The sequence below is a fragment of the Saccopteryx leptura genome, chromosome 3 (assembly GCF_036850995.1).
Source record: "Saccopteryx leptura isolate mSacLep1 chromosome 3, mSacLep1_pri_phased_curated, whole genome shotgun sequence".
NCBI classification, from domain to species: domain Eukaryota; kingdom Metazoa; phylum Chordata; class Mammalia; order Chiroptera; family Emballonuridae; genus Saccopteryx; species Saccopteryx leptura.
In genome coordinates, this window is record NC_089505.1 from 165,295,782 (window position 1) to 165,322,881 (window position 27,100).

Genomic DNA, 27,100 nt, shown 5'->3' on the forward strand with positions numbered 1-27,100 from the left:
AGAAACAGTGCACAGGATTTATAAGTTTGTGACTAACTCCCCCAAGACTGACATTAAGCTACGTTTACATATTATTTTTAAAATGGTTCATATATTATTTTGATTAAAATTAAAAGGCCTAGGACTGACAAGTTTCAGAGAGACCTGTGGTTGAATATAGGAGCCTACAAAATTTACACACATTCGGAGGCTCGCAGTTAGCGCTTTAAATCTACGCAGATAACCTTTATTCTCCTAGACAGAAGAGTCAGAAAACGTGCATAAAACGTTCTTTCTCTTCCTACAAATCCTCTAAGAAGCAAATAAAGGATTATAGGAGAAAAAAATCTTTATTGGAAAATTTAGCAGCACTTAAAAATTTAATCATTCAAAAGGTTTATCATGAGTATTTAACACATTTTCTAATAAAACATCTCAGAAAACAAAATTCCAAGAAAAATTTTGCTATAACAAAGTGTATCTATCATGAGGAACAAATTCTTTATTAACAGATGTTATTTTTTGTTTTTAGATCCAAAATTATCAATTGCAATGATTAATAATTAATATGAAGACTATAATGAAAAAAATTATAAACGCTAACTTCAAAAACTGAAGGAAATGTCTAAAAATTTAATTGTTTTTCCCTTTAAAAAGATTTTCAATGTGATTCCCTAAAATGCTTTGATATTTTCCTCCAAATTATCTCATTAATTTTAGTCATCCAACTTGGTGACTATTTTAAACCCCCAATAAAACATTTTTTATACTGAATTTTAATTTTCTTACTTGTCTCTAACCCTCTACAAACCATCAGCTCTGCAGGGCCTGATACAGGGAAGCTCTCTACCATTCACCAGCACATCCCTACCACTGAGTTCCTGGCACATGGGAGACACTTGGTAAGTATCCAAGTAAATGAAGAGAGACATAATTTGACTTAAGTATTTATATCTAATTTAAAATCTATTTCTTGCTCATTAAGATACTGTTTAAATATGAGACAAATTAGTATTTCACACATATGGGAGGAAGGCAAATAGAAAAGTACCTTTCAATGAGTGTCCCATTTTGAATCATCCAAACATCACAATATGTCCGAGACACCAGCATGACAGCAATAAGTATCAGGTAGCCTGTCTAAACAAACCAGGCACAATACATTAAAGAAATGCACTTTAGAAAGTTAAAACAATTACTTTGGTAAAGATTTTTGATTTCTAAATTGAAGACTTTTTTTCTAGCTTTAATACAGTTGGCTGACATTTTACCTATAGGCGATTTTAAAATATAATTTTAAAAAACTTTAACAGGTCATTTCATCTAACTTCTTATCCAGAACTCAAAAGTGAATTCCAGGCATGTCAAATGACTGGCCTTCACACCATTGTCAATGACAGAAACTAACAGTATAACTTCGATCACCCAAATCACTGTGTATTGTGATTGTCTTATATTTTTAATATATGACTAATACAAAAACTGACAATTTCCTAAAAATTAAAGAGAAAAATGACAGTCACATACTGTCAATATATAATTAAACAACAAATACTGAAGTCTAAAATTTTATCTAAGTAGAATAAATTTGGTTCAGTTTGTTTGTAAAATCTCTAAGAGTACCCCTGCCCTCATTGAGATTTCAATTTAATTAATTAATGCAAGAATTACACTAAAAAAAAAAAAAGAAGAAAACAGCAATGTAGGTTCATCTGCATCACTTCATGTGCTAAAAAACCGGAAGGGGAAGGTCTGGGGTAGCAAAAGAGGATTATGACATTAGAAATACATTAACTAGACCAGTGGTTCTCAACCTTTCTAATGCCGTGACCCCGCAATACAGTTCCTCATGTTGCGGTGACCCCAAACCAAAAAATAATTTTGGTGGCTACTTCATAACTGTAATTTTGCTACAGTTATGATTCCGAATGTAAATACCTGATATGCATTATGTATTTTCATTGCCTCTCCGCCTCCTAGGCTTCTGTCCTCCGGCGCTTGCTGCACCCGCCCACTGATGACATCAGCAAGTGCCAGACACACGTAATGCGCTGCTATGGACTGTGGAGCGTGTACCCCCCCCCCGCTTCCCCCACCCCCATCCAGGGGAGGGATGATGCAATCACGTCTGCGCATGACCGCAGGCATTCAGTTTGGAACGCAAGTCCATAACAGCATGCGTTCAAGCTGAGTAGCGCTGCTGCAGACAGTAGCACGGCTTCTCAGCGGCTAACGCCATCGGAAATAGGTATTTTCCGATGGCTTTAGGCGACCCGTGTTTTGGTCTTTTGACCCCCGCCGGGATCGCGACCCACAGGTTGAGAACCACTGAACTAGACCAAGTAAAACAACAAAAAGAATGAGGATCATGAGTAAAAAATGATGAATAATTTAATAAAAAATAAGAAATAAATTCAAACCATAAGAATTATGGTATAGCATATCCAGTGGAGTTAGACCAGGGGTCTCAAACTCAACTCAGCATGTGGGCCGCAGAGCAAGATCACAGCCGTTCGGCGGGCCGCACTAGGTCTACAAAAGGCAACTGTTACGCAACACTTTTCTCACTGCAGTTGAAAACAAAAAAAAATCAGTACAACAAGCACAATCGTACATGCAGTTTACTCAGTGTCACAAAACGACCAGAAACTGTAGTTCGCATCACAACTGCTGTTAACTAAGCTAATATCTAGCTAGGATGCTAGAGAAATGAAAAATACAAGTAGGCCCCTAGGCTTACTTAATTTTATCCAAAATATTTTGAACTTCGTGGATTAGTCTGCGGGCCGCACAAAATTGTTCGGCGGGCCGTGAGTTTGAGACCCCTGAGTTAGATAATACAGTATAAAACTATTAAAAGCGTCTAAGTAGAACAAATATTTTAAAATGTTGGTTAGAAAACATTACTGAAGCAATGTTGCTCAAGATGGATTATCAAAAGAGGAGCTGAGACACAGACCTTGGCTAAGAATCAATTACCTCTCTGTGTGAGATGAGAATCTACCCTCCAACCTCCAACTCATTCAAAGTTGACTTTATACTTTCTAAATTGGAAGAGTATGACAGTAACATAGAAGCTAAAGTCAGGGAAGAGGGTGTGTGGTAGGGGAACATTTGTTGGATAATGGGTTTAATTTCAAAGTTATGGAATTGAGGGGCAACTGTATCTAATACATACACTTATGTAATTTTTGCAAAACAAATACTGTTTTTTAAACGGTGAAGATACTGAAATTATAGACCTTTAAGTGAAAGACAAGGCAGAGAGTCATAAAAATATGTAGAATAAATGAAGCCTTAAGAAAGAGAAAGTGTCGCCTGACCAGGCGGTGGCGCAGTAGATAGAGCGTCAGACTGGGATGCGGAGGACCCAGGTTCGAGACCTTGAGGTCACCAGTTTGAGCGTAGGCTCATCTAGTTTGAGCAAAGCTCACCAGCTTGGATCCAAGGTCGCTGGCTCGAGCAAGGGGTTACTCGGTCTGCTGTAGCCCCACGGTCAAGGCACATATGAGAAAGCAATCAATGAACAACTAAGGTGTCACCACGAAAAAAACACTAATGATTGATGCTACTCATCTCTTTCCGTTCCTGTCGTCTGTCCGTCCCTATCTATCCCTCTTTCTGACTCTCTCTGTCTCTGTAAAAATAAATGAATGAATGAATGAATGAATGAATGAATGAAAGAAAGAAAGAAAGAAAGAAAGAAAGAAAGAAAGAAAGAAAGAAAGAAAGAAAGAACGAGAAAGTGTCAAAGTCTGTCATTGAGCTGTTACAGCTGCTACTGCAATGTTTGCTGGCAAGAAACATACCATCTTTCTACCCTATCCTACCATCTCAAAGTTAGGTATTCTACTGACAACATAAAAACCTACTGATTTAATAAATGCTGTTCATGTCACTTTAAATGTAATGCCGACTTTTAATTCGGACCTTACATACAGTCTTAATCCTAAATTAATCATTTGACATATAAAAGTAACAACATTAGACAGTTTATTTTTCCTTTGTTTTATGTTTTTGGCTTAATTTATATCTTTAAATAAGTGTCAAGTTTACTAATCTCACTTTAGCAAAATCTGGCATTCCTTTATTACTGACAGTCCTGATATGCCTTTATACAAAGGATGTCATTAGAATCACCACTATTTCCATTATTAATGGGTTTGTAGACAATGACAGGAATTGAGGATCTGCATTGATTTAGGCTCTCCATCACCTTATTATACATATGAAATTCTAAATACGCATATAGTAAGTAGTATTTTCATTTCTCTGTTTCATAAATCAGTTAATCTATTTCTAACTCCCAATTTTTGTGATTTCTATAGGAGTTTATTTCACTTTCTTGAACTGGGGTTGAACTAGGATTTTTATATCGCCCACAAATGGTTCATAAAATGACTCTATAACATGGTTACACCTAGACAAAATTGGGATGTTGGCCCAAGTTAGGCCCTTCTACCTCCTTACTAATTCCCAGAGATCTACCCAATGTCTCACATTCATTTTACAGTCAGCAAACCCCTGCTAAGCAGTTAAAAAGCATTATGCTATTAAATGATAAGGGGGCAATATATGAATCATTCCAGAGAAGTTTATATTTTAAATAAGGATTCTCCAAAGTCAGGTAGGTTATAGAATGAGAAAATGATTAATTATGCCTGAAGAGTCATGGGAAACCTTCACAAAGAAAATAATGAGCATTAGCTATTTTTTTTAACATATTTGTTTTAGGGAAAGGAGGTCCAGCTGTCACAGACATGACGTCTTGACAGCACACGGCCTGACTAAAAACAGCGAACAATCTTCTAAGCAGATGATATTAAAATGGAGGTCAAAGTTAGGTTTGATTTATCTCATAAGAAAAAAGAAGCTAAATATTTTTATTAGGGTTTTAGAAAAAAGACTAGTTAGAAAAGAAGAAACAAAAAGATCAATTAAGAGTTAATAATCCAGTAGAAATGAAAAGAGACTGATTTAAGAGAAGCTCAAGGATACTTGGAAAAGACATTTAAAATATAAGGGAGGGAACATATTTGAAAAGTTTCAGTGTGATCTCATTGTTATGTGCTCACACACAAGAAGACTATACATCAAAATAACACAGAAATTCTCTCTTGAGAGGTTAATAGGCACCAAGAAGAAAAAAAAATATCTATCTGCATTTTCCAGTTTTTCATCAAGAAACACACTGGCCCTGGCCAGTTGGTTCAGTGGTAGAATGTCAGCCCAGCACATGGATGTCCTGGGTTCGATTCCCAGTCAGGGTACACAGGAGAAGTGCTCATCTGCTTCTCCACCCCTCCCCTTCTCACTTCTCTCTCTCTCTTTCTCCTCTCCTCCTGTAGCCATGGCTCAATTAAAGCGAGTTGGCCCCGGGCACTGAAGATGACTCCATGGCCTTTTCCTCAGGTGCTAAAAAAATGGCTCCAGTTGGGTTGTAACGGAGCAAGGGCCCCAGATGGGCAGAGCATCGCCCCCTAGTGGGCTTGCCAGGTGGATCCCAGTCAGGGCGCATGTGGGAGTCTGTTTCTGCCTCCCTTCTCTCAATAAAATTAAAATAAAATAAATAAGAGAAACACATTACCTCTATCTAATCAGAAATAAACAAATGTTATTATATTTTCTAGTTTCTTAAGGGTAGCATCACCACGACAGGATGCTGAGGGGAGAGCACAGAGAGCAGCCCAGTGTGATGGAGGGTCACTTGTCTCTCCAGGAATCTCTGTGCTTTTAGAGCATCTTATCCTGTTCTTGCTATTAATAATAGATTATAAGTACATTGCTTTTTTAAATTTGAACAATGGGAAACATTATGTTTTAAAAAGATAAATTTGGCAGAAAAGATTAAAAGGGGAGATTCTTTGAAATGAGACTAATTAATGAACACTATGACATCCAAGCAAGAATATTTAGATGAAAAAATGTCAGATTCCAGTGACTAAAAGGACGAGGTATAGGGAGAAGGAAGAGTCAAAGTGATATTTTTAGTTGTATAAAAGAAAAATACTAAGGTAATTAAAGATAGAAAACACTGCATTATTTTTCAATCATGAAAAGCACTTAGATAATCTTGATAAAGGGCAAAGGAAGGGATAATAAAACTTTATTCCTACAAAAACACTCACTTTCTACGAATACTTGAAAAATTCAAATATCATTTTTGTGCCTTAAAAACATATTTAACAATTTATTAACCAATGTCACCCCAATAAGGTCAATAAATTAAAAAAGTCAAAATACGAAATAATCCTCAAATACATTCCGTATCAATGTGACTTGTTAATATCTTAATGAAATAAAAAGATGTCTTCTGAAATTTCAATCTTGTTTTCATTATATTATAACAAAGCAACACCACTTAGGATAGCTGCACTGAAGTATTCTAGAATGTTACATACAATATAAGAACATTTATAAACAAGAGAAAACTATTTGAAAACTAGCACAGAACATGGATACCTGCATGACAAGCAATGATTTTAAGACAAAAATGCAGTATCTTTTTATTGCATGTATAGAAAACATTTGACCTTTATTATAACAAAAACTTTATAATTATATTGTTCTGATTTCATGTAACCTTTAAAGTTGCACATTTAACATTATAAATTCATAAGACTTACCTCTTTACAAAATGTTCTAGGAACCATGATTTTCAGAATCCGTGAAAGTCTTGAGAAAAATACCTTGTCCACCATAGCTCGCTCTTTTTTTCCCTCTTTCTACATTAAAAGAAAAAAAAAACTTTTAATACAGCTATTCAAAATCTACAACAAATAAAATTTAAAAACCATATACCATATAAGTCAATATAAACTATCATGATGATATTTCATTTAGAGAATATAGACTTATACTGCTCTTCATATTCAAACATTCTGTCAAGAAAATAAAATGCTACCAAAAACAGTAAGTTTTTATCTTGAATTTAAATTTCCCTAATATCAATTACAGGAAACTTTGGATTCAAAAATTTATCATTTAGCACTTCCAATATTGTAAAGCCAGTAGCCACGGCCACCATCACAGCTGCCTGGCCAGTGCAGGTTTGCATTGGATTCAAACAGACGGTAATGAAACAACGGAGCCAAAAACTGGTGGGCCATTAGCTTTAATCCTAGCTTGCAACCGATGGGCAAGAAATACACACAGTGGAAAAACACTTCCCTTTCCATTCAGGGTTCCCAAAGCCACTGACTTATCTGAGTTTCCTAGAATCAAAGGTTTCTAACCTCACCAGCCTTATTCACCTCTGTTCCCCATCTCCTTCTTTCTGCACAAACTGCTCAAACTGGCTTCACCTTCAGGACTCCGCCATCTTGGTTGCTTCTCCTCTCCTCCACGTGGCCTTTATTTGCTCTCCTCTCTACTCTCCTAGAACAGTGGTCTTCAACCCCCGGCCGCGGACTGGTACCAGTCCGCAGAGAAAAAATAACTTACATTATTTCTGTTTTATTTATATTTAAGTCTGACCGATGTTTTATTTTTAACAAATGACCAGATTTCCTCTGTTAACATCAGTCTAAGACTCACTCTTGATGCCCGTCTCGGTCACGTGATACATTTATCCGTCCCATTCTAAAGGCCGGTCTGTGAAAATATTTTGACATTAAACTGGTCCGTGGCCCAAAAAAGGTTGGGGACCACTGTCCTAGAACGTAATCACTCTTCCCCAAGAACAATGTGATCTCTCCTTTTAAAACCTTTTGGCAAGAAAGCCCTCCCCCAACACACATTAATATAATCACGCCCATCCCAAGCAAAAAGGGCAACCAATACCACCACCTGGGCGATGGGCTTCCACGTGGGCAGTGCCATCTTTAACAAAGTATAATATATTTTATCTGTCCAACAAATATGCAATCTGCAATTCCTTCTCTCTTCCTCATAAGTTAAAAGACAAAGTTTGCTCACTCATAGGGCTCATAGAGCAGGGAAACAGATTAAAATTAAACTAATAAATTGTTACAGATAGACTAGGCAGTCAAGAGAGGAAAAAAAGAATGATTCAGATAGGATGATGAGAAAGGCGTCTTTGGGGAGGTGACATTTGAGCTGAGACAAAAAGTAAACTATGTGATCATCTTGGAGGGAGAAAGGTAGTGAAGCACAGGGAACACCAAGAAGGAAAACCCAGCAGCAGGAATAAAATTGGAGATCATAGTGCTGCTAGAGCAAGGGGAACAAAAATGAAAAAAGCTTAAGGTAGACAAAGGCCTAAGCCACAATAAGGGTCAAAGCCACAGTAAGGATTTAGAGTTTACTGTCTATGTAGAGGGAAACCACTGAAGATATTTAAGAGTAGTAATTAATCTTATCGCCCTCAGATATTTCTTCATTTTAATTGGTTTGCAAGGATAAGGAAAAAGTGTTGCAACTGGGTGTAGTGTAAGCTATTGGAGTGTTTGGAAGAACAGGCAGAAGGAATTCCTTGGAATAGGCAAGACACTCCAGTAGTAACCCATCCCCTACTTAAGCCCTTCCCCCAACTACCATAATCACAGCTCAATTATTTGTTAACTACTATGCTACTGATAAATACCCACGATATAGTAAATTCTGTTAGACAAATTTTAGTATAAATATGCTTTAATTAAACAGTAACAAACTTGATGCCCTTAAATGAACAGTTTCTGTATTGAATTAGACTAATAAGCTACCATCTATATGTCAGACACTGTGCTAAATGCTTTATAATCCTAATAGACACTGAGTGTACTACAAAATTATAGACCAAGAAAGGAAGTCATAAGTCTGTGTTTATAAAATAAGATCAGGAAGACTGAGATAGAAAGAACTGGTGCCCTGTCTCATGGCTCAGTGGATAAAGCATCGTCCCAGAGCTCAGAGGTCACTGGCGGAAGCCCCGGGTCATTGAGTCCAGGGTCACCTAATCCCAAGGTCACCAGCTTGACCCCAAGGTTGCTGGTTCCAGCCCCGGTCAGGGCACATATGAGAAGCAATCAATGGCACCACAAAGTGTAACAACCAGTTGATGCTTCTTTTTCAAAAAAAAAAAAAAAAAGGAGGAAAGAAAGAACTGGCTAAGGATCAGCCTACCCTGCAACTGCTGGAACAGAGTACAGGTCTTTCAAACCTTAAAGACTGCAAACTTCGTCCTACAGTTACAGGCCCATTCTACTTCATTTACACATACATACATTCACTGATTTAATATTTACTTAGCCCGCGGCACTGTTCTGAATGATGGGAACACACAAGCAAACAAGTCAGACAAAAGAAAAAAAAAAAAGAAATAAAAAACCAAAAAAACAGAAATACCCTACTCAGTCTATTTACTTAGCTAGCCTCTTCTTTTCAAGGCAACCTTACAAATTCAACCTATATATTCCCTTTTACTTCCCCAAATTAAAAAAATAGAGAAAAGGCAATACATACCAACTGCCTTTTTAAAAAGAAAAAAGTAAACTTCTAGTCATCTCAGATTTCTCCTGTCACTGCCTTCAGACTTCACCTCATACCACCAACACCCCGTTCTCCATTCCTAGCTGGACCCTTAGAGTAACTCCAAGGCGGAATGGCCATCTTCTGACTTAAACAGAGGACTACCTATTTCTACCTGGACTTAAAAAAATGATGAAACAATTATGAACAATTAGGAAGAACAATTAGGAAGGTTTTTTTTTTAAGTTGTTAGTTAGATTGAAGCATTTTAAAAAATAACAGCTACCTGGTATATACACTGCTCACAAAAATTAGGGGATCAGGGAACGTGCAGATACTCCAATACTTTCAGCCATTTGTATAGTGCATTTTCACCAATGAAATAAAAGTTGGTTTTGCATCTCATTTGCATAATCAAACAACTTTCTTGGACTTGTCCTTTACTTTTCTGATGTTTAATAAAAAAAATCAAATGCTTTTTTTATCGCTTCATATTCATTTTTAAATATCCCCTAATTTTTGTGAGCAGTGGTAATTCCTCTTTGTCTGCCCCTGCCCCTTTCTTAAGCTGTCTGAGCCTGACTTGATTTTCACTATTTTTCAATCCATGAATGAAAATTTATACTTCTAAAGTCATCACAGGGTTTTCTGCAAAACAACAACAAAAAAAAACCTACCTTGACTGGAGTGCTGGCACAAAGGGCTGAAGAAATATAGATGCCCTACCATTCCTGGACCATAATAAAAGCCATGCCAGAAATCAGCCCAAATGAGAATACCTACACAGACCATACATTTTGTGAACACTAAGAACTGATTTTCAATTCACAACTGATTTTCCCCACCTTTAAATTTCCCAGTAATTTTTTAAAAATACAAAAACAACTTTGATGCTATAAATTTAATATATAAATTATAGAAAAATCAAATCATAATATAAAGATCAGTTAAGAAGCTGAAGTAATAATGTGACTAGAAAAAAATGTACCTAATATAGAGCAGGCCACAAGGTCAAAAGTCATTGAGAAGTTCCTATTAATGTGTCACTTAGATAAGATGAACAGAACTGACTGAAAAAGATAGATTTGAAATAGTAAATAAAATAAAATAAAAGGCCAGATGGTGCTGACCAGAATGTAAGCATTCCTGTATATTGTGGGGGGAAAGTGTAAACTGGTATAACTATTATGTAGCATCTATCAAAGGTAAAATGTATATACTGACTATAAAATGTAAAACACCCAACAAATTTACTTTTAGGGATTTATCCTATAGGTATTCCTGCACCTATGCTTAAACACATGAACAGTAAAAACCTGCACAATGTATATACCATAAAATTAAAAAACCTACATGTACATCAATAAGGAGATATTACATTATGGTAAGTCTATGCAATAAAAATCTATACAATTTTAGAAAAGAAAGCTCATATTCAAACAACAGGATATTATAAACTAGTTCATGTATAGCCTCAACATAGATCTAAAAAGCACAGTGGAAAAAAAGTAGAATGATATATATAATTATTCAATTTATAAAATTTTTCAAAATGCAAAATAATTCTACCTATAATGTTTATGGAGGTACATACATACCTATACCTCGAAAATATAAAAATATGCATGGGAATGCTAAATACAAAACCCAGCAGTGTTCACATTTTTGTGTTCTAAATTTTATACAGTGTATATTACAAACAAGACAATTATTCTTTATACTGTATCTTTTTCTCCTTCTTAAATCTCATGTCTTATGAAAATTGCTCACCCCACCCCATCCTACCAAGATTTTAACAAATTTTAAATAAAAAAATACCTTTTTAACTGCTTTCCCTCATAAGTAACATATTCACTAAAAAAAAAAAAAAAATTAGAAAATTCTGATTAGCAAAAATAAGAGGTCTAGGTCAGTGGTAATCAACAACTGGTCAGCAGACAGGTGCTAGTCTGCCAGAAATTTCATGTCCATCTGTGAAAAGAGTTAACCAACTGGTCCAGACCTACCACTCAGATGTCAACTGTAATATTTGGCATATATCCCACCAGATTTCATTTTAGCATATACGTGTATGTGTGCACATGTGTGTACTTCCCAATGAAATTTACAAATGTGGTTTCAGTGTGAATACTGCCTAATATCCTTTCTTTTTGACAATCATTTAATCTAATATAAATTTGTCTTGCTCAGTCAATAGCAAATAAGTATATGCTAAAAACAATGTACAAAAATTAAAAATTTGGACCTGACCAATTGGCTCAGCGGTAGAGCATCGGTCCAGCCTGTGGAAGTCCTGGGTTCGATTTCTGGTCAGGGCACACAGGAAAAGTGTCCATCTACTTCTCCACCCTTTCCCTCTCCTTTCTCTCTATCTCTTTCTTCCCCTCCCACAGCCAAGGCTCCACGGGAGCAAAGTTGGCCCAGGCGCTGAGGATGGTTCCATGGCCTCTGCCTCAGGCACTAGAATGGCTCTGGCTGCAATGAAGCAAGGCCCCAGATGGGCAGAGCACCGCCCCTTGGTGGCCATGCCAGGTGGATCCTGGTTGGGCGCAAGTGGGAGTCTGTCTGACTGCCTACCCACTTCTAACTTCGGAAAAATACAAAAAAATAAATTAAAAGACAAATGAATTTAGCTGTACTAACTAGTTTTGATGTTCTAGAATTTGCAGCTATAATAGGCATATAGTAGATATAAATAAGGTTTGATTACCGAGATATAATTTAGATATGAGATTATGAAGATGGAGATATGCCCAACAACTGGAGATAAACACATTTTGTCCCATTTTTCAAAGCCTGGGGAAAAGATTATGGAAACTAAAGAAAAGCAATTTTGATGTCCATCTACAGGGTATTTACAGAATTGATATTAATATGGAGGATTTGGAAATACTTAAGAAACACTAATCACTATAAGCCAGCATGAGTTTACCAGGAATAAGCATGTCAAACTTTTCTAATTTCCTTTTTTTTTTTGAGGATATTATACTAGTATATTAGCTGACATGCACAACGTAAGCTCCACAAAGTTAAGGACTTACTTTTTTGTAACTGCTATACACCCAGAGCCAAGAAAAATGCCAGGCATTATAAGAGGTTCAACCAGTATTTGTTGAAAGATTAATAAATGAATTTTAAAATAAATAAAAATATTTGATGTTCCTTCACTGACCAGGCAGTGGTACAGTGGATAAAGCATCGAGCTCGGACACTGAAGACTCAGGTTCAAAACCATGAGATCATCAGCTTGAGTGTAGGCTCACTGGATTGAGCATGGGGTTGCTGAATTGAGCATGGGATCATAGACATGACCCCATGGTCGCTCACTTGGGCCCCTAGGTAACCAACCAGCTTGAAGACCAAAATCACTAACTTGAGCCCAAGGTTGCTGGCTTGAGCAAGGGGTCAACTGGCTCGGCTGGAGCCCTCTGGTCAAGGCACATAGAAGAAAGCAATCAATGAACAACTAAAGTGCTTCAACTAAGAGTTGATGCTTCTCAACTCTCTCCCTTCATGTCTGTCTGTCCCTCCTTTCTCTCTTTTTCAGAAAAGGGAGGGAGGGAGGGAGGGAGGAAGAGAGAAAGAAAGATTACAGTTGGATATACTCCCAGCTGAATAAAACATAAGCATAAAAAATAAAAAAGTTAAGAGATGCCAGAGTTTTAGTCAATACTATTAGCAATTTTGAGGAAGAAAGAGAAGGTAAATTAAATTTGTAGATAATACCTCTACCTAAAAAACTAGATATTAGAATTACACTCAAAGTTATAATAATAATATAGACATACTATAGTATAAACTAATAGTACAGACTCAACAGCTGACGTTTAGAGGGAAAGTTAATTTTTATTTCAAATAAATCAACTGAGTTACCCTATGACCCAGCAATTCTACTCCTAGATACATACCTGACAGAAATGAAAACATGTTCACAGAAAAACTTGCACATGAATGTTCATAGTAGCATTATTCAAAATAGCCCCAAAGTGGAAACAACGTAAATTTTGTCAACTGATAAATAAAATGTGGAATAACTACACAATGGAATACTATTATCAGTAAAAAAACAAAACAAAAAAAAAACCCGGTATGTGCAACAACACAATTGAAAACTTGAAAACATCATGCTAAGTGAAAGAAGCCAGTCACAAAATGCCACATTTATTTAAAACGTTCAAAATAGGCAAATCAGTAGAAACACTAGACTAGTGGCTGTCGAAGCCCAGGTGGAAAGAATAATGAGCGACTCTTAAGGGGGACAGGAATTCTTTTCGGGGAGGTGAACATTTTCTAAAATAAATGATAATGGTCTCACAACTCTGTGAATATACAATAACTACTGTACTGTATACACTTAAGTTGATTTTATGGTATATAAATGATACCTCAATAGAGCTATTACTTAAAAAAAAGAAATGAAGAAATCAAAGGACAGAATACAGATGCTAGGAATCTGTCAACTGACCTGTTCATTAGAAAGATGCCAAAAGGTTATAATTTACCATAAACTTGTAGTTTTTGCCACTGAGTATGACACTGGCTGTGAGTTTGTCATATACGGCCTTTAATAGGTATGTTGAGGTATGTTCCCTGTATTTCCACTTTGCTGACAGTTTTTATCTTAAATTGGGTGCTATATTCTATCAAATGCTTTGTCTCCATCTACTGATCTGATCATCTGGTTTTCAGCCTTCATTCTGTTTCTGGTATAGCACATTTACGGATTTGAAAATAGTGAACCAATCTTGAATCCGAGGAATAAACCCCACTTGATTATGGTGTATGATCTTTTTCATGTATTGCTGAATCCGGTTTGCTAATATTTTGTTGAGGATTTTAACATCTATGTTCATCAGGAATATTGGCATATAATTTTCACTCTGTAGTCTTTTTTTTTTAAGTTTCTGTGAATTTTTAATTTTTTTATTGATTTTAATTTGTTGTGTTTACATAGTTATTAGTATACCCCCGAATACATCTCCCTCACTCCGCTGTTCTCCTTGATACCCCATTCCCCCCTCCCCCCACTGCCTTCCCCCTTTTCCTTCATAATTTACTATCCTGCCCTCTATCTCTCTGTTATGTTTATATACTTTCATTAATGCCTTTCCTTTCTTTGATTCCCCTCCTCTCTTCCCCTTTCCCTCTGCACTGTTTGACCCTATCTCTGCCTCTCTTCCGTTCCTCAGTTCTCACTATTCATTGGATTCCTCATGAGTGAAGTTATATGATATTTTTCTTTCTCTGCCTGGCTTATTTCACTTAGCATAATAGACTCCAGGTCCATCCATGTTTCTGCAAAGGGTAAGATTTCCTTCTTTTTCACAGCCAAATAGTATTCCATTGTGTATATGTACCACATCTTTTTTATCCACTCGTCCACTGATGGACACTTGGGCTGTTTCTAGATCTTGGCTACTGTAAACAATGCTGCAATAAACATGGGGGTGCATTTCTTCTTTTGCACCCCCATGATTTGTTATTCTTAGGATATATTCCTAAATGTGGGATAGCTGGGTCAAATATCAGTTCTATTTTTAATTTTTTTAGGAATCTCCATATTGTTTTCCACAGTGGCTGCACAAGTCTGTATTCCCACCAGCAGTGCAGAAGGGTTCCCTTTTCTCCACACCCTCTCCAGGACTTGTTGTGTTGTTTTGTTAATAAGCAACATTCTGAAAGGTGTGAGGTGGGTATCTCATTCTGGTTTTAATTTACATTTCTCTAATGATTAGTGATGTTGAACATTTTCTCATATACCCATTGGCCATCTGTATGTCCTCTTTAGAGAAGTATCTATTCAGGTCTTTTGCCCAATTTTTGACTGGATTGTTTACTTTCCTGATGTTGAGTTTTACAAGTTCTTTGTAGATTTTAGTTATTAACCCCTTATCGGACGTGTTGGCAAATATGTTCTCCCATTCTGTGGGTTGTCTTTTTATTTTATTCATGTTGTCTTTTCCTGTGCAAAACTTATTTAGTTTGATATAGTACCATATGTTCATCCTGTTCTGTTTCACTTGCCCATGGAGTTAAATCAGCAAATATTTATATATTGCTGCGAGAGATGTCGGAGAGCTTACTACCTGTTTTCTTCCAAGATGATAATGGCTTCATGACTTACATTTAAGTCTTTGATCCATTTTGAGTTTATTTTTTGTGAAGGGTGTAAGTTGGTGGTCTAGTTTCATTTTTTTGCATGTATTTGTTCAATTTTCCCAGCACCATTTGTTAAAGAGACTGTCTACTCCATTGTATGCTCTTACCTCCTTTGTCGAATATCAGTTGACCATCAAGGTGTGAGTTTATTTCTGGGTCTCTATTCTGTTCCATTGATCTGTATGCCTGTTGTTATGCCACTACCAAACTGTTTTGAGTACAATGACCTTGTAGTATAACTTGATATCAGGAAGTGTGATTATCCCCCGCTTTATTTTTCTTTTTCAAGATTGCTGAGGCAATTCATGTTCTTTTTTGGTTCCATATAAAGTTTTGGAATATTTGTTCTATATCTTTGAAGTATGACATTGGTATTTTCATGGGAATTGCATTTCATTTATAGATTGCTTTGGGTATTATAGACATTTTAATGATGTTTACTCTTTCTATCCATGAACACAGTATATGCTTCCACTTGTTTGTATCTTCCTTGATTTCTTTTATCAACGTTTTATAATTTTATGAGTACAGGTCTTTAATCTCCTTGGTTAAATTTACTCCTAGGTACTTTATTTATTTTGTTGCAATAGTGAAGGGGATTGTTTCCTTAATTTCTCTTTCAGATGGTTCATAGTTGGTGTATATAAATGTCAGTGATCTATGAATACTGATTTATTACCTGCCACTTTGCTGAATTCATTTATCAGGTCCAGTAGTTTTTTGACTGAGACTGTAGGGTTTTCTATGTACAGTATCAAGTCATCAGCAAATAATGAGTTTTACTTCTTCTATTCCAATATGGATGCCTTTTATTTCTTCTTCTTGTCTGACAGCTGTAGCTAGAACTTCCAGAACTCTGTTGAGTAAGAGTGGTGAAAGGGGGCACCCCTGCACTGTTCCTGATCTTAAGGGGATTGCTTTCAGTTTTTGCCCAATGAGTATGATGTTGGCTGTGGGTTTGTCATAGATGGCCTTTATCATGTTGAGGTATGTTCCCTGTATTCCCACTTTGCTGAGAGTTTTGTTTTGATCATAAATGGGTGCTAGATTTTATCAAATGCTTTTTCTGCATCTATTGGTATTATCATGTGGTGTTTATCCTTCCATTTGTTTACGTGATGAATCCATTTATTGCTTTGTGAATATTCTACCAGTCTTGCCTCCCTAGAATAAATCCCACTTAATCATGATGTATGATTTTTTTCATGTATTTCTGGATCTAATTTGCTAATATTTTGTTGAGAATTTTAGCATCTAAGTTCATCAGGGATATTAGCCTCCAGTTTTCTTTCTTTGTAGTATCTTTACCTGGTTTTGGAGTGATGATTATATTCACTTCATAAAAGGAGTTTGGAAGTTTTCTCTCCTCTTGAATTTTTTAAAATAGCTTGAAAAGGATAGGAGTTAGTTCTTTAAATATTTGGTAAAATTTGCCTGTGAAGCCATGAGGCTCAGGACTTTTGTTTGTTGGGAGGTTTTTGATAACTGTTTCTATCTCATTTGGTGTAATCAGTCTGTTTAGGTTTCCTGATTCTTCCATATTGATTTTTGAATGATTATATATTTCAAGGAATTTATCCATTTCATCGAGGTTTTCCCATTTTGGGGCATACAGTTCTTCAGTTTTTTCTTACAATCCTTTGTATTTCTGTTGTGTCACTTGTTACTTCTCCTCTCTCATTTCTAATTTTATTTGAGTCTTCTCTTTTTTTCTTGGTGAGTCTGGTTAAAGGTTCATCAATTTTGTTTACCTTTTCAGAGAACCAGCTCTTGGTTTCATTGATCCTCTGTATTGAGTTTTTGTTGTGATTTTGTGTGTGTGTGTGTGGGGGGGGGGTTGCCTCTATGTCATTTATTTCCACTCTGATCTTTATTGTTTCCTTCCTTCTACTTCCTCTAGGTTTTACTTGCTGTCTGTCCTTTTTCTAGTTCTTTTAGATGCAGGGTCAAGTTATTTATTTGAGCTTTCTCTAACCTCTTAAGGTATGCCTGTAATGCTCTGGACTTCCCTCTTAGGATTGCTTTTGCTGTGTCCCATAAATTTTGAGTTGTTGTATGTTCATTTTCATTTGTTTCAAGGAATTTTTTTATTTCTTCCTTCATCTCATTGTTAACTCAGTCATTATTATGCTATTTAGGATCGAAGTGTTTAAATGTTTTTCAGTTTTTCTACTGTAGTTGATTTCTAGTTTCATGCCATTGTGGTCAGAGATGGTACCTGATATGATTTCAATCTTCTTAAATTTATTAAGACTTGTTTTGTGTCCTAACATGTGGTCTATCCTGGAGAATGTACCGTGAGCACTTGAAAAGTGTATATTTTGCTGCTTTGGGGTAAAAGGTTCTAGATATCTATTGAATCCAGATGATCTAGTGCAGTGATCAGCCAACTCATTAGCCAACAGAGCCAAATATCAACAGTACAACTGAAATTTCTTTTGAGAGCCAAAATTTTTAAACTTAAACTATATAGGTAGTTACATTCCTTATTGAGGTAGCGCCCACATGTGGTATTTTGTGGTAGAGCCACACTCAAGGGACCAAAGAGTGCATGTGGCTTGCAAGCCGCAGTTTGCCAACCAGGGATCTAGTGTGTCATTTAAGGCTGCTGTTTCTTTGTTAATTTTCTGTCTGGAGGTTCTACCCATTGATGTTAGTGAGGTATGAAAATCCCCTACTACTATAATATTGCTGTTGATTGTGCCCTTTTTGTCCATGAACATGTTTTATATATTTAGGTGCTCCTATACTAGGGGAATATATATTTATAATAGTTATATCTTCCTGTTGTTTTACAATTATGTAGTGACCTTCTTTATCTCTTACTATAGCCTTTGTTTTAAAGTTTATTTTGTGAGATATAAGTATTGCTACCCTAGCTTTTTTTTCATTTCCATTTGCATAAAATTGTTTTTTCAATCCCTTTACTTTCAGTCTATGTATATCTTTTGCTTTGAGGTGGGTCTCCTGTAGACAGCATATGTACAGGTCCTGTTTTCTTATCCACACAGCTACCCTATGTCTTTTGATTGGAACATTTAATCCATTTACATTTAAGGTTATTATCGATATGTAGTTGTTTATTGGCATTTTATTCTTTAGATCTATAATCTTCTATATCTTGATTTCTTTTTTCTTTTGCTCTTTCTACAGCAAGCTCCTTAACATTTCCTACAGTACTGGTTTGGTTATAATGAATTCCTTGAGTTTTTTCTTTGTCTGGGAAGCATTTATTTTTTCTCCTTCAATTTTAAATGATAAACTTGCTGAATAAAGAAGTCTTGGTTGTAGGCTCTTGTTTTACATTATGGTGGTACCTTGAGATATGAATTTAATTCGTTCTGTAACAGAGCTTGTAAGTCAGTCAACTCATGTATCAAACTGCCAATACTGGAACCATGCGCCTATGCGTCAACTAGCGGCAGCTTCCCAAATCACAACTCATATCTTGGAATTTCACTCAGATCTTGAACTAAAATACAGACCGAGTCACAGCTCGTATCTTTAAAAAAAAAAAAAGCGTATGTTGGTCTGTTCGTATCTCAAGGTACCACTGTACTTTGAATATTTCTTGCCATTCCTTCTGGCCTCAAGTGTTTCTGTTAAAAAGTTGGATATTTGGATGTCATCTGTATGGGGGCTCCTCTATAGGTAATTGACTTCTTTTCTCGTGGATTTAGTATTTTTTCTTTATCTCTTAACTTTGGTATTTTAATTATGATGTATCTTGATGTAGGCCTTATTGGGATTCTTTTTATCAGGATTCTCTGTGCTTCTTGAACTTGTGTCACTTTTACCTTCATCACTTTAGGAAAGTTTTCAGCTATGATTTCTTCAAACAGGTTCTCTATTCCTTGTTCTTTCTTTTCTTCTTCAGGAACCCCTATGATGCGGATCTTATTTCTCTTCATATTGTCACAGAGTTCTCTCATAGTTTTCTCTGACTTTTAGAGCCTCTTTCCTTTTTGCTGCTCTGTTTCTGTGTTTTTATTGATCTTGTCCTCTAATTCGCTGATTCGATCCTCTGCTTCATCCAGCCTGCTGTTGATTCCTTCCAGTGTAATCTTCATTTCAGATATTGTAATTGCCATTTCTGATTCTTTTTTATGATTTCAGTGTCCTTTCTGATGCTTGCAATTTGTTTATTTAGGTGCTCATTAAGTCCACTCATTGTAGCTTTGAGATCCTGAAGCATCCTAACAATCATTACAGTGGTACCTTGAGATACGAGTTTAATTCATTCTGTAACTCAGCTTGTAAGTCAGTCAACTCGTATATCAAACAAATTTCTCCCATTTAAAATAACTGAAGCCCTGGCCGGTTGGCTCAGCGGTAGAGCGTCGGCCTAGCGTGCGGAGGACCCGGGTTCGATTCCCGGCCACGGCACACAGGAGAAGCGCCCATTTGCTTCTCCACCCCTTCGCCGCGCTTTCCTCTCTGTCTCTCTCTTCCCCTCCCGCAGCCAAGGCTCCATTGGAGCAAAGATGGCCCGGGCGCTGGGGATGGCTCTGTGGCCTCTGCCTCAGGCGCTAGAGTGGCTCTGGTCGCAACATGGCGACGCCCAGGATGGGCAGAGCATCGCCCCCTGGTTGGCAGAGCGTCGCCCCATGGTGGGCATGCGGGGTGGATCCCGGTCGGGCGCATGCAGGAGTCTGTCTGTCTCTCCCTGTTTCCAGCTTCAGAAAAATGAAAAAAAAAAAATGAAATAGATTTAATCCGTTCCAGCCCTGTGAAACATCCCCAAACAATCCTAAATTATGAAAAAAGATGTTTTTAATTAAGAAACACACATGTATATTTTACCGATGCATAAAAAAATATATAAAATAAAAGAAAGTGTTACTTAGTACTGTTTTCGTACCTTGGAGACAGATGAGTGAGGCTAACGAAGATGAATGGTGGAGGAGGAGGGAGGGAGGAAGGATGCAGGCACTGTAGACATGTAAAATAAAACTGCACTTTCTTAATACTAAATGTAAACTAAAACTGCATTTTCTTTACTTTAAACAAAACTAAAACTGCACTTTCTTTACTTAAAATGAAACCACAAAAAATTGTAAAAATATGCACTTCCTTAACTTTAAGCTTAATATTACATATGATATTTTTCATTTAATCATCACCTGTTTTTGCCTTTTTGGCTGCACTTTTGGCACTTTCACTTGCAGGATTTTTGAATAAAAATGTATCCAAAGAGGTCTGCTTTTGCCTACCTTTTAAAATATTATGAAAATATGACAAACAAATGTCATTAAAAAGTGCTAAAGCATGACAGGTTGAAACTTTTTCTGGGTGTTTCTTTTCAAAGAAACTTGAAAGCTTCTCCCACGTTGCCAGCATGTCTTTAATTACATTTGTAGAAATCACTTCCTCTGACTCTACCTCTTCCTCATTACTAATCTCTTGCAGAAGCTCCGTATGTTGCATCATTTGTACGTCCTTCAATTCCTCAGTTGAGAGTTCCTCCTCATGTTCCTAGACGAGCTCGTTTACATCACCGTCATCTACCTCCAGACTCATCGACTTTCCAAGGGACACAATCTCCTCCAATTCTTCTACCTCGGACTCGGTCTCTAGTTCGAATCCTTTGAAGTCCCTGACTGCAACAACATCAGGCCATAACTTTTTCCATGCTGAGTTCAAGGTTCTTCTTGTAACCTTTTGCCATGCCATGTCAATAATGTATAAATATATCACGATGTTGTAGTGATCTTTCCAAAACTCTTAGAAGGGTTAGATTTGTATTCTCAGTCACCTCAAAGCAGCGGCGAAAAAAGTGCTTTGAATAAAGCTTTTTAAAGTTGGAAATGACCTGCTGACCCATAGGTTGCAAGACTGAAGTCGTGTTGGGTGGGAGGTAGAGGACTTTCACGAAGTTGAATGCATCGAGAATGTCATCTTCAAGACTAGGTGGGTGGGCTAGCGCATTTTTAAGAATTAGTAACGCTTTCATCGGGAGTTTATTTTCTTGAAGATATTTCTTCACTGAAGGACCAAAGACGAGATTTATCCATTCAATAAAAAACTGCTTGGAAGGTAGGCTTCCCCCTCGCTCCTCTAAGGGAGGGTTCAGTCTCTTCCAGCCCTGCTCTAGCCACCTATGACCTAACCTTGCCCAGAAAGCTGGGGTTTGCCACTGAAGGCTGAAGGTGCCCAGGGCCGTCGGCCCTAGCTACAACACTGTGGACGAGCCTAGGGTATTTCTTCCAAGAAGCAGGTAAACTGATCTCATTTGCACAAGGGCCTCTTAATTATGTTTTGCCTGAATAGTCAGATTTTTTATTCTTCCCTCAAAGATCTCTGTTGTGGGTGTTGATAGTCCTATTTTCTGCTGCTTTGCTTAATATATAGTGTTTCCTTTATCTCTCCTACCTCAATGCCTCACTCATATTTCAGGCTAGGACCTACTCCTAATTTAGAGCTCTCTTTCCCCCTTTTGCCAACTTTTTAATGAATCTACCTTTGCCACCCAGCTTAGTGTATCCCAAGGTTCTCTTTACCATGCCACAGTCGCAGAGCTCCAGGGAAAAGCAACCTGGTCTCATCTCTCCAGGCAGAGGAGAACAGAAGCTCCATATCCATGCATGCTGCAAATGGCTTTTCCAGTCTACCTGAACCATTCCCAGCTAGAAGCAGCAGTCATTGGGACTTGGACATAAGCTGCAAAGTATAGAATGGTGACAATTCCAGTGCCATGCGGACTTTTCCTGGACTCCTGCTCCCTGTGACAGCTCCTAACAGACTGAACTGTGGTTGGGTTGCATTTTTCAGGAATTTGGCATGGTGATGGGGCCAACTTGGACTCGGTGAACATGTTAAGGACACTGCTCTTTTATGGATTCTTGCTGTATTGGCCAAGAGTTTGCTTAAAGGCTTTTAATCACTGTAAAAAATAATAATAGAAGACTGGATAAAGAAGATGGGACACATATACACCATGGTATATTATTCAGCTAGAAGAGATGATGACATCGGATCACTTACAGCAGAATGGTGGAATCTTGATAACATTATGCGGAGTGAAATAAGTGAATCAGAAAAAAACAAGAACTGCAGGATTCCATACATTGCTGGGACATAAAAGTGAGACTAAGAGACATGGACAGGAGTGGGGTGGTTACAGGGGGTGGAGGGAGGGAAGGAGGGAGAGGGGGAGGGGAAGGGGGAGGGGAAGGGGTATAGGGAAAACTGGATAGAGGGTGACGGAGGACGATCTCTCTTTGGGTGATGGGTATGCAACAGAACTAAATGACAAGATAACCTGGAAATATTTTCTTTGAATATATGTACCCTGATTTATTGATGTCACCCCATTAAAATAAAAATTTATTTATAAAAAAAAACAAAACAAACTGCTGCATAACCCATGCCCTAGCATTGGTGTGCCACATAACCTGAAGTTTTTCTTTAAGAATCTTGTGAGTCTTAAAGGCTCGAAAATTTTCGGAATGATATACAAGCAGTGGCTTTACTTTACAGTCACCACTAGCATTTGCACACAATGCAAGGGTCAGACGGTCCTTCATGGGTTTATGGCCTGGCAGCTTCTTCTCCTCTGCGGTGATGAAAGTCCTTTAGGGCATTTTTTTCCAAAACAATCCTGTTTCATCACAGTTAACATTTGTTGGGGGATGTAGCCTTCCTTTGCGATAAGCACAGCTAAATGTGTGATGTACTCCTCAGCTACCTTAACATCAGCACTCGCAGCTTCACCATGCCTCACCACCCAGTGGATACCAGATCTCTTCTTGAAATTTTCAAACCAGCAGTGACTTACCTTAAATGTATCTTCTGCTACCTCTTTTGAGGTTGATGGTTCTTTCTTCTTCAAGTCACCTTAAATAATACGTGCCTTTTCACATATTACAGTCTCCGTCACTGTATCTCCTGCCAGCTCTTTCTCTTTCACCCACACCAGCAGAAGCTTCTCCATTTCTTCATGGATATTTGTCCTTAATTGGGACAGAATTGTAGTTCCTTTCGCTGGATTTGCGCTTTTGATGGCATCCATTTGTTTAAGGATGGTACAAACTGTAGATGTATTGCAGTCATACAGCCTTGCCAGTTTAATCACTCATACACCACGCTCTTGTTTTTCTATTATTTCTTGCTTTACTTCTATCAACATCATTCTCTTCTTCTCACCACTGTCCTTTATACTCACTTTCTTCGGCCCCATGATAGCACACAAAAAAGTTAGTAAAAATGCAAAAATGATGCAAGAATGAGTACAGCACACGAGATTCAACTTGATTCTGCGGGTAACACGTAAGAAGGAATGAGATGCTATTGTTGTGCTGCCGATACTGGACCCATGCGTCAACATGCCTACTAGAGGCAGTTTCCTGAATCATGACTCGTATCTTGGAATTTCGCTCTGATCTCGAACGAAAATACGAGCCGAGTTGCAGCTCGTATCTTAAAAAAATAAATAAATAAAATAAATAAATAAAAATCGTATGTTGGTCTGTTCATATCTCAAGGTACCACTGTATTTTAAACTCTGCATTCGGTAATTTGATTACTTCCATCACATTCAGTCCTTTTTCTGGGGATTGTTCTTGTTGATTCATATGGTTTACGTTCCTCTGTCTTCCCATTCTTTCTGTGTGTGGTTTGTAAGTTTGTCTGAGTTGTGGGTCTGAGGTTGGTTTATGGAATGTGGCTTCTTCTCCAGGACTTTATTCCTCAGCCACTGTTTGTTACTTGGATTTTTTTCACTCTTTGATTTTTATTGTTTTGGGTTTTTTTTAAATAACTGCTTCAGTTTCACTAGTTGTAATTTGCCCATTCAATTTTGGAAGTATGTTTCTAGGAATTTATCCATTTCTTCCAAACTGTCCAATTTGTTGGCCAGAGTTATTTGTAATATTTTCTTATAATTCTTTGTATATTTTTGGTGTCAGTTGTTACTTCTTGTATTTCATTTCTGACTGTTTACTTGGGGTCCTCTCTCTTTTTTTCTTAATAAGTTTGGTTAAAGGTTTGCCAATCTTGTTTACCTTTTCAAAAAATCAACTCTTGGTTTCATTGATTTTTTGCATTCGTTTTCTAGACTCTATTTCATTTCTTTCTGCTCAAATCTACATTATTTCCTTCCTACTACTCACTTTCCATTAAATGTAAGCAGCAGCTATGGTTACGGTAGTAAAAACAATTTTTGGCTGACTTTTACCAAAACGAAGTTCATATCAAGAGATGTAAGAGTGGTGATATATACCATGCTAGTCAACTGTGTCTGGTCAAATATATTCTTCTAAAGTATAATGTCTAGAGAAACTAATGAGTTTAAGTCTAAAGGAATAAATACAGATTAAGAAAAGATCAGAAATCATGTCACATGAGAAACACTTGAAAAAAAATGAGGGTTGCTTAGCAGAGGGAAAAAAGACTCAGAAGACAGAACTATCTTCAAACAATATGAGAGTCTTAACAGAGAAAACAGAGTAGATTTGTTAATCACTAAGTGCCCAAAGGGGGAAGATCTATCTCATTATGGGCTAGAGCTAATACAGTTACCTGTCCCCAGGTACTCCAACAAATGAACAGACTGAAGTAAATAGTAGGACCTAGCAAGAATTCCTGTTTCAGAAAAGATTCTTGTAATACGTAGCAGATAGGAAATGATATTTAAGTTTCCCAATTCTAAAATTCTGTGATTGTTATCCTAACTCAAAATTATATAACAGAATAAATAAATGTATAAAATTCCCAAGAGTTGATGATTTAAAATTTTACCTCATTGTTCTGTAATGGTGGTTTTCCATTTTTCTTACTGCAGAGAAAAAGAAAAAAAAGAGCACTTTATTTGCAAATTTCCCAACATAAAAATTGTTTTAAGATATCAGAAGAGTGTATCAGAGTCTCCAAATATCTCTTCTTTCACATATCACACAAAGAATATGTTAAATATAATAGTTTACCTGCCTCTTTTTAAGTATAATATACTAAAAGTGCTCAATAAGCCCTGGCCGGTTGGCTCAGTGGTAAGAGCGTCGGCTTGGCGTGCAGAAGTCCCGGGTTCGATTCCTGACCAGGGCACACAGGAGAAGCGCCCATCTGCTTCTCCAGCTCTCCTCCCTTCTTTCTCTCTGTCTCTCTCTTCCCCTCCCGCAGCGAGGCTCCATTGGAGCAAAGATGGCCCAGGCGCTGGGGATGGCTCCTTGGCCTCTGCCCCAGGCGCTAGAGTGGCTCTGGTTGCAACAGAGCGATGCCCCGGAGGGGCAGAGGATCGCGCCCTGCTGGGCGTGCCAGGTGGATTCTGGTCAGGCGCATGTGGGAGTCTGTCTGACTGTCTCTCCCCGTTTCCGGCTTCAGAAAAATACAAAAAAAAAAAAAGAAAAAAGTGCTCAATAAGTGTTAAATACTACTATCAGGCATTATGTTAGATAACATACACACACACACACACACACACACTTATTTTTCAAATTCTCCCACGGAGAAGTAGTCTATTTCTCCATCTTTAAATCAGTACTTGCCTACATGAACTGCTTTGGCTATAGGACATTAGCAATTTGATGCAAGCAAGGCCTTGAAAAGTCTGTACATTGGACCCTCTCTTTTGATGCTAGGAATCTTTCCTTAGTTGTGTGAGCAATCCCAGATTAGCTGCCTAAAGGATGAGATATCATGTGTCATTTTCATGTTACAAATTTAAAAACTGGCTTGGAAATGAGGAAGTAGTATATGCAAGGTATGCTACTTAAACTAGTTAGCCTGGCACTAACCAAAGTCTGACTACTGATCTAGTTCACCACCCTAAACTTTATAATGACCAGGCTTAGGTTTTGTTTGGTTTTTTTATAACACACTACCATAACATTACATACCATACCCTGTGCTAAAATCACATTTTAAATTTCTTCTGTAATGTATATTTCCTCCCAATAAATTAGTTCTATGAGATCAGGAGCCTATTCCAGGTTGCTTTCTTCAAAGTTCGGGTGAGGTGATGTCTGAGGTACAATGTTTATTGAGGATCAACACCTGTTAAAGGAAGGTAAGGAAAGCAAGTGTCGGCAGAATTTAAACTATGATTCAGGGCCAACAAAATTTCACCCAGCCAGGTGGGAAGCTGAGACCAATTACTGTTTATCAGAGTTATCTGTGATTGGTTGAAATGGTTAGGTCTTTATACCTCTTATGTGCTCAGTGTACAGATGCATGCTGCTCCAGAAAGGTCATGGCCTTAGGAAGAAGGCTCTGCAGCTAAGGTAGATCTTAAAGTACGGGCAGAAAGGGTTACCTGATCTGCACTCCTCACAGCTGGACTAGACCTTCTTTGAAGGGGAATCTGGGTAGAGTATCTCCAGGCCTACTATAGGGGTCATATATTACTCAGCCCTCTATGTTCAACATCTAGTTGGGCTCCAAGAATCTGCAGAATAAATATTTTCAGTAATAAGATACCAGGTCACTGAACAAGGCTAGAAAGCTACATAACTATAAATCAGTAAGAACAGATGCTCTTTTTAAAAGTGCTTAGGTTTATTATGATTTCTAATCTCAACTGTATTATAGGATTATCTGTTTTTAAGTTTTTATGATTGCA

At 37.3% G+C, this 27,100-nt stretch overlaps 1 protein-coding gene across 1 annotated transcript in view; it reads right to left on the reverse strand.

Annotated features, from left to right (window-relative positions):
• Positions 1-27,100, reverse strand: part of ABCD3 (ATP binding cassette subfamily D member 3) — a 105,353-nt gene that overhangs the window by 42,591 nt on the left and 35,662 nt on the right. The window contains exons 2-4 of the mRNA XM_066376738.1: positions 25,285-25,321; positions 6,606-6,704; positions 1,031-1,119 (exon numbers count right to left, since the gene is read on the reverse strand). Coding sequence (XP_066232835.1) covers positions 1,031-1,119; positions 6,606-6,704; positions 25,285-25,321 — 225 coding nt within the window. The remainder of the gene's footprint in view (positions 1-1,030; positions 1,120-6,605; positions 6,705-25,284; positions 25,322-27,100) is intronic.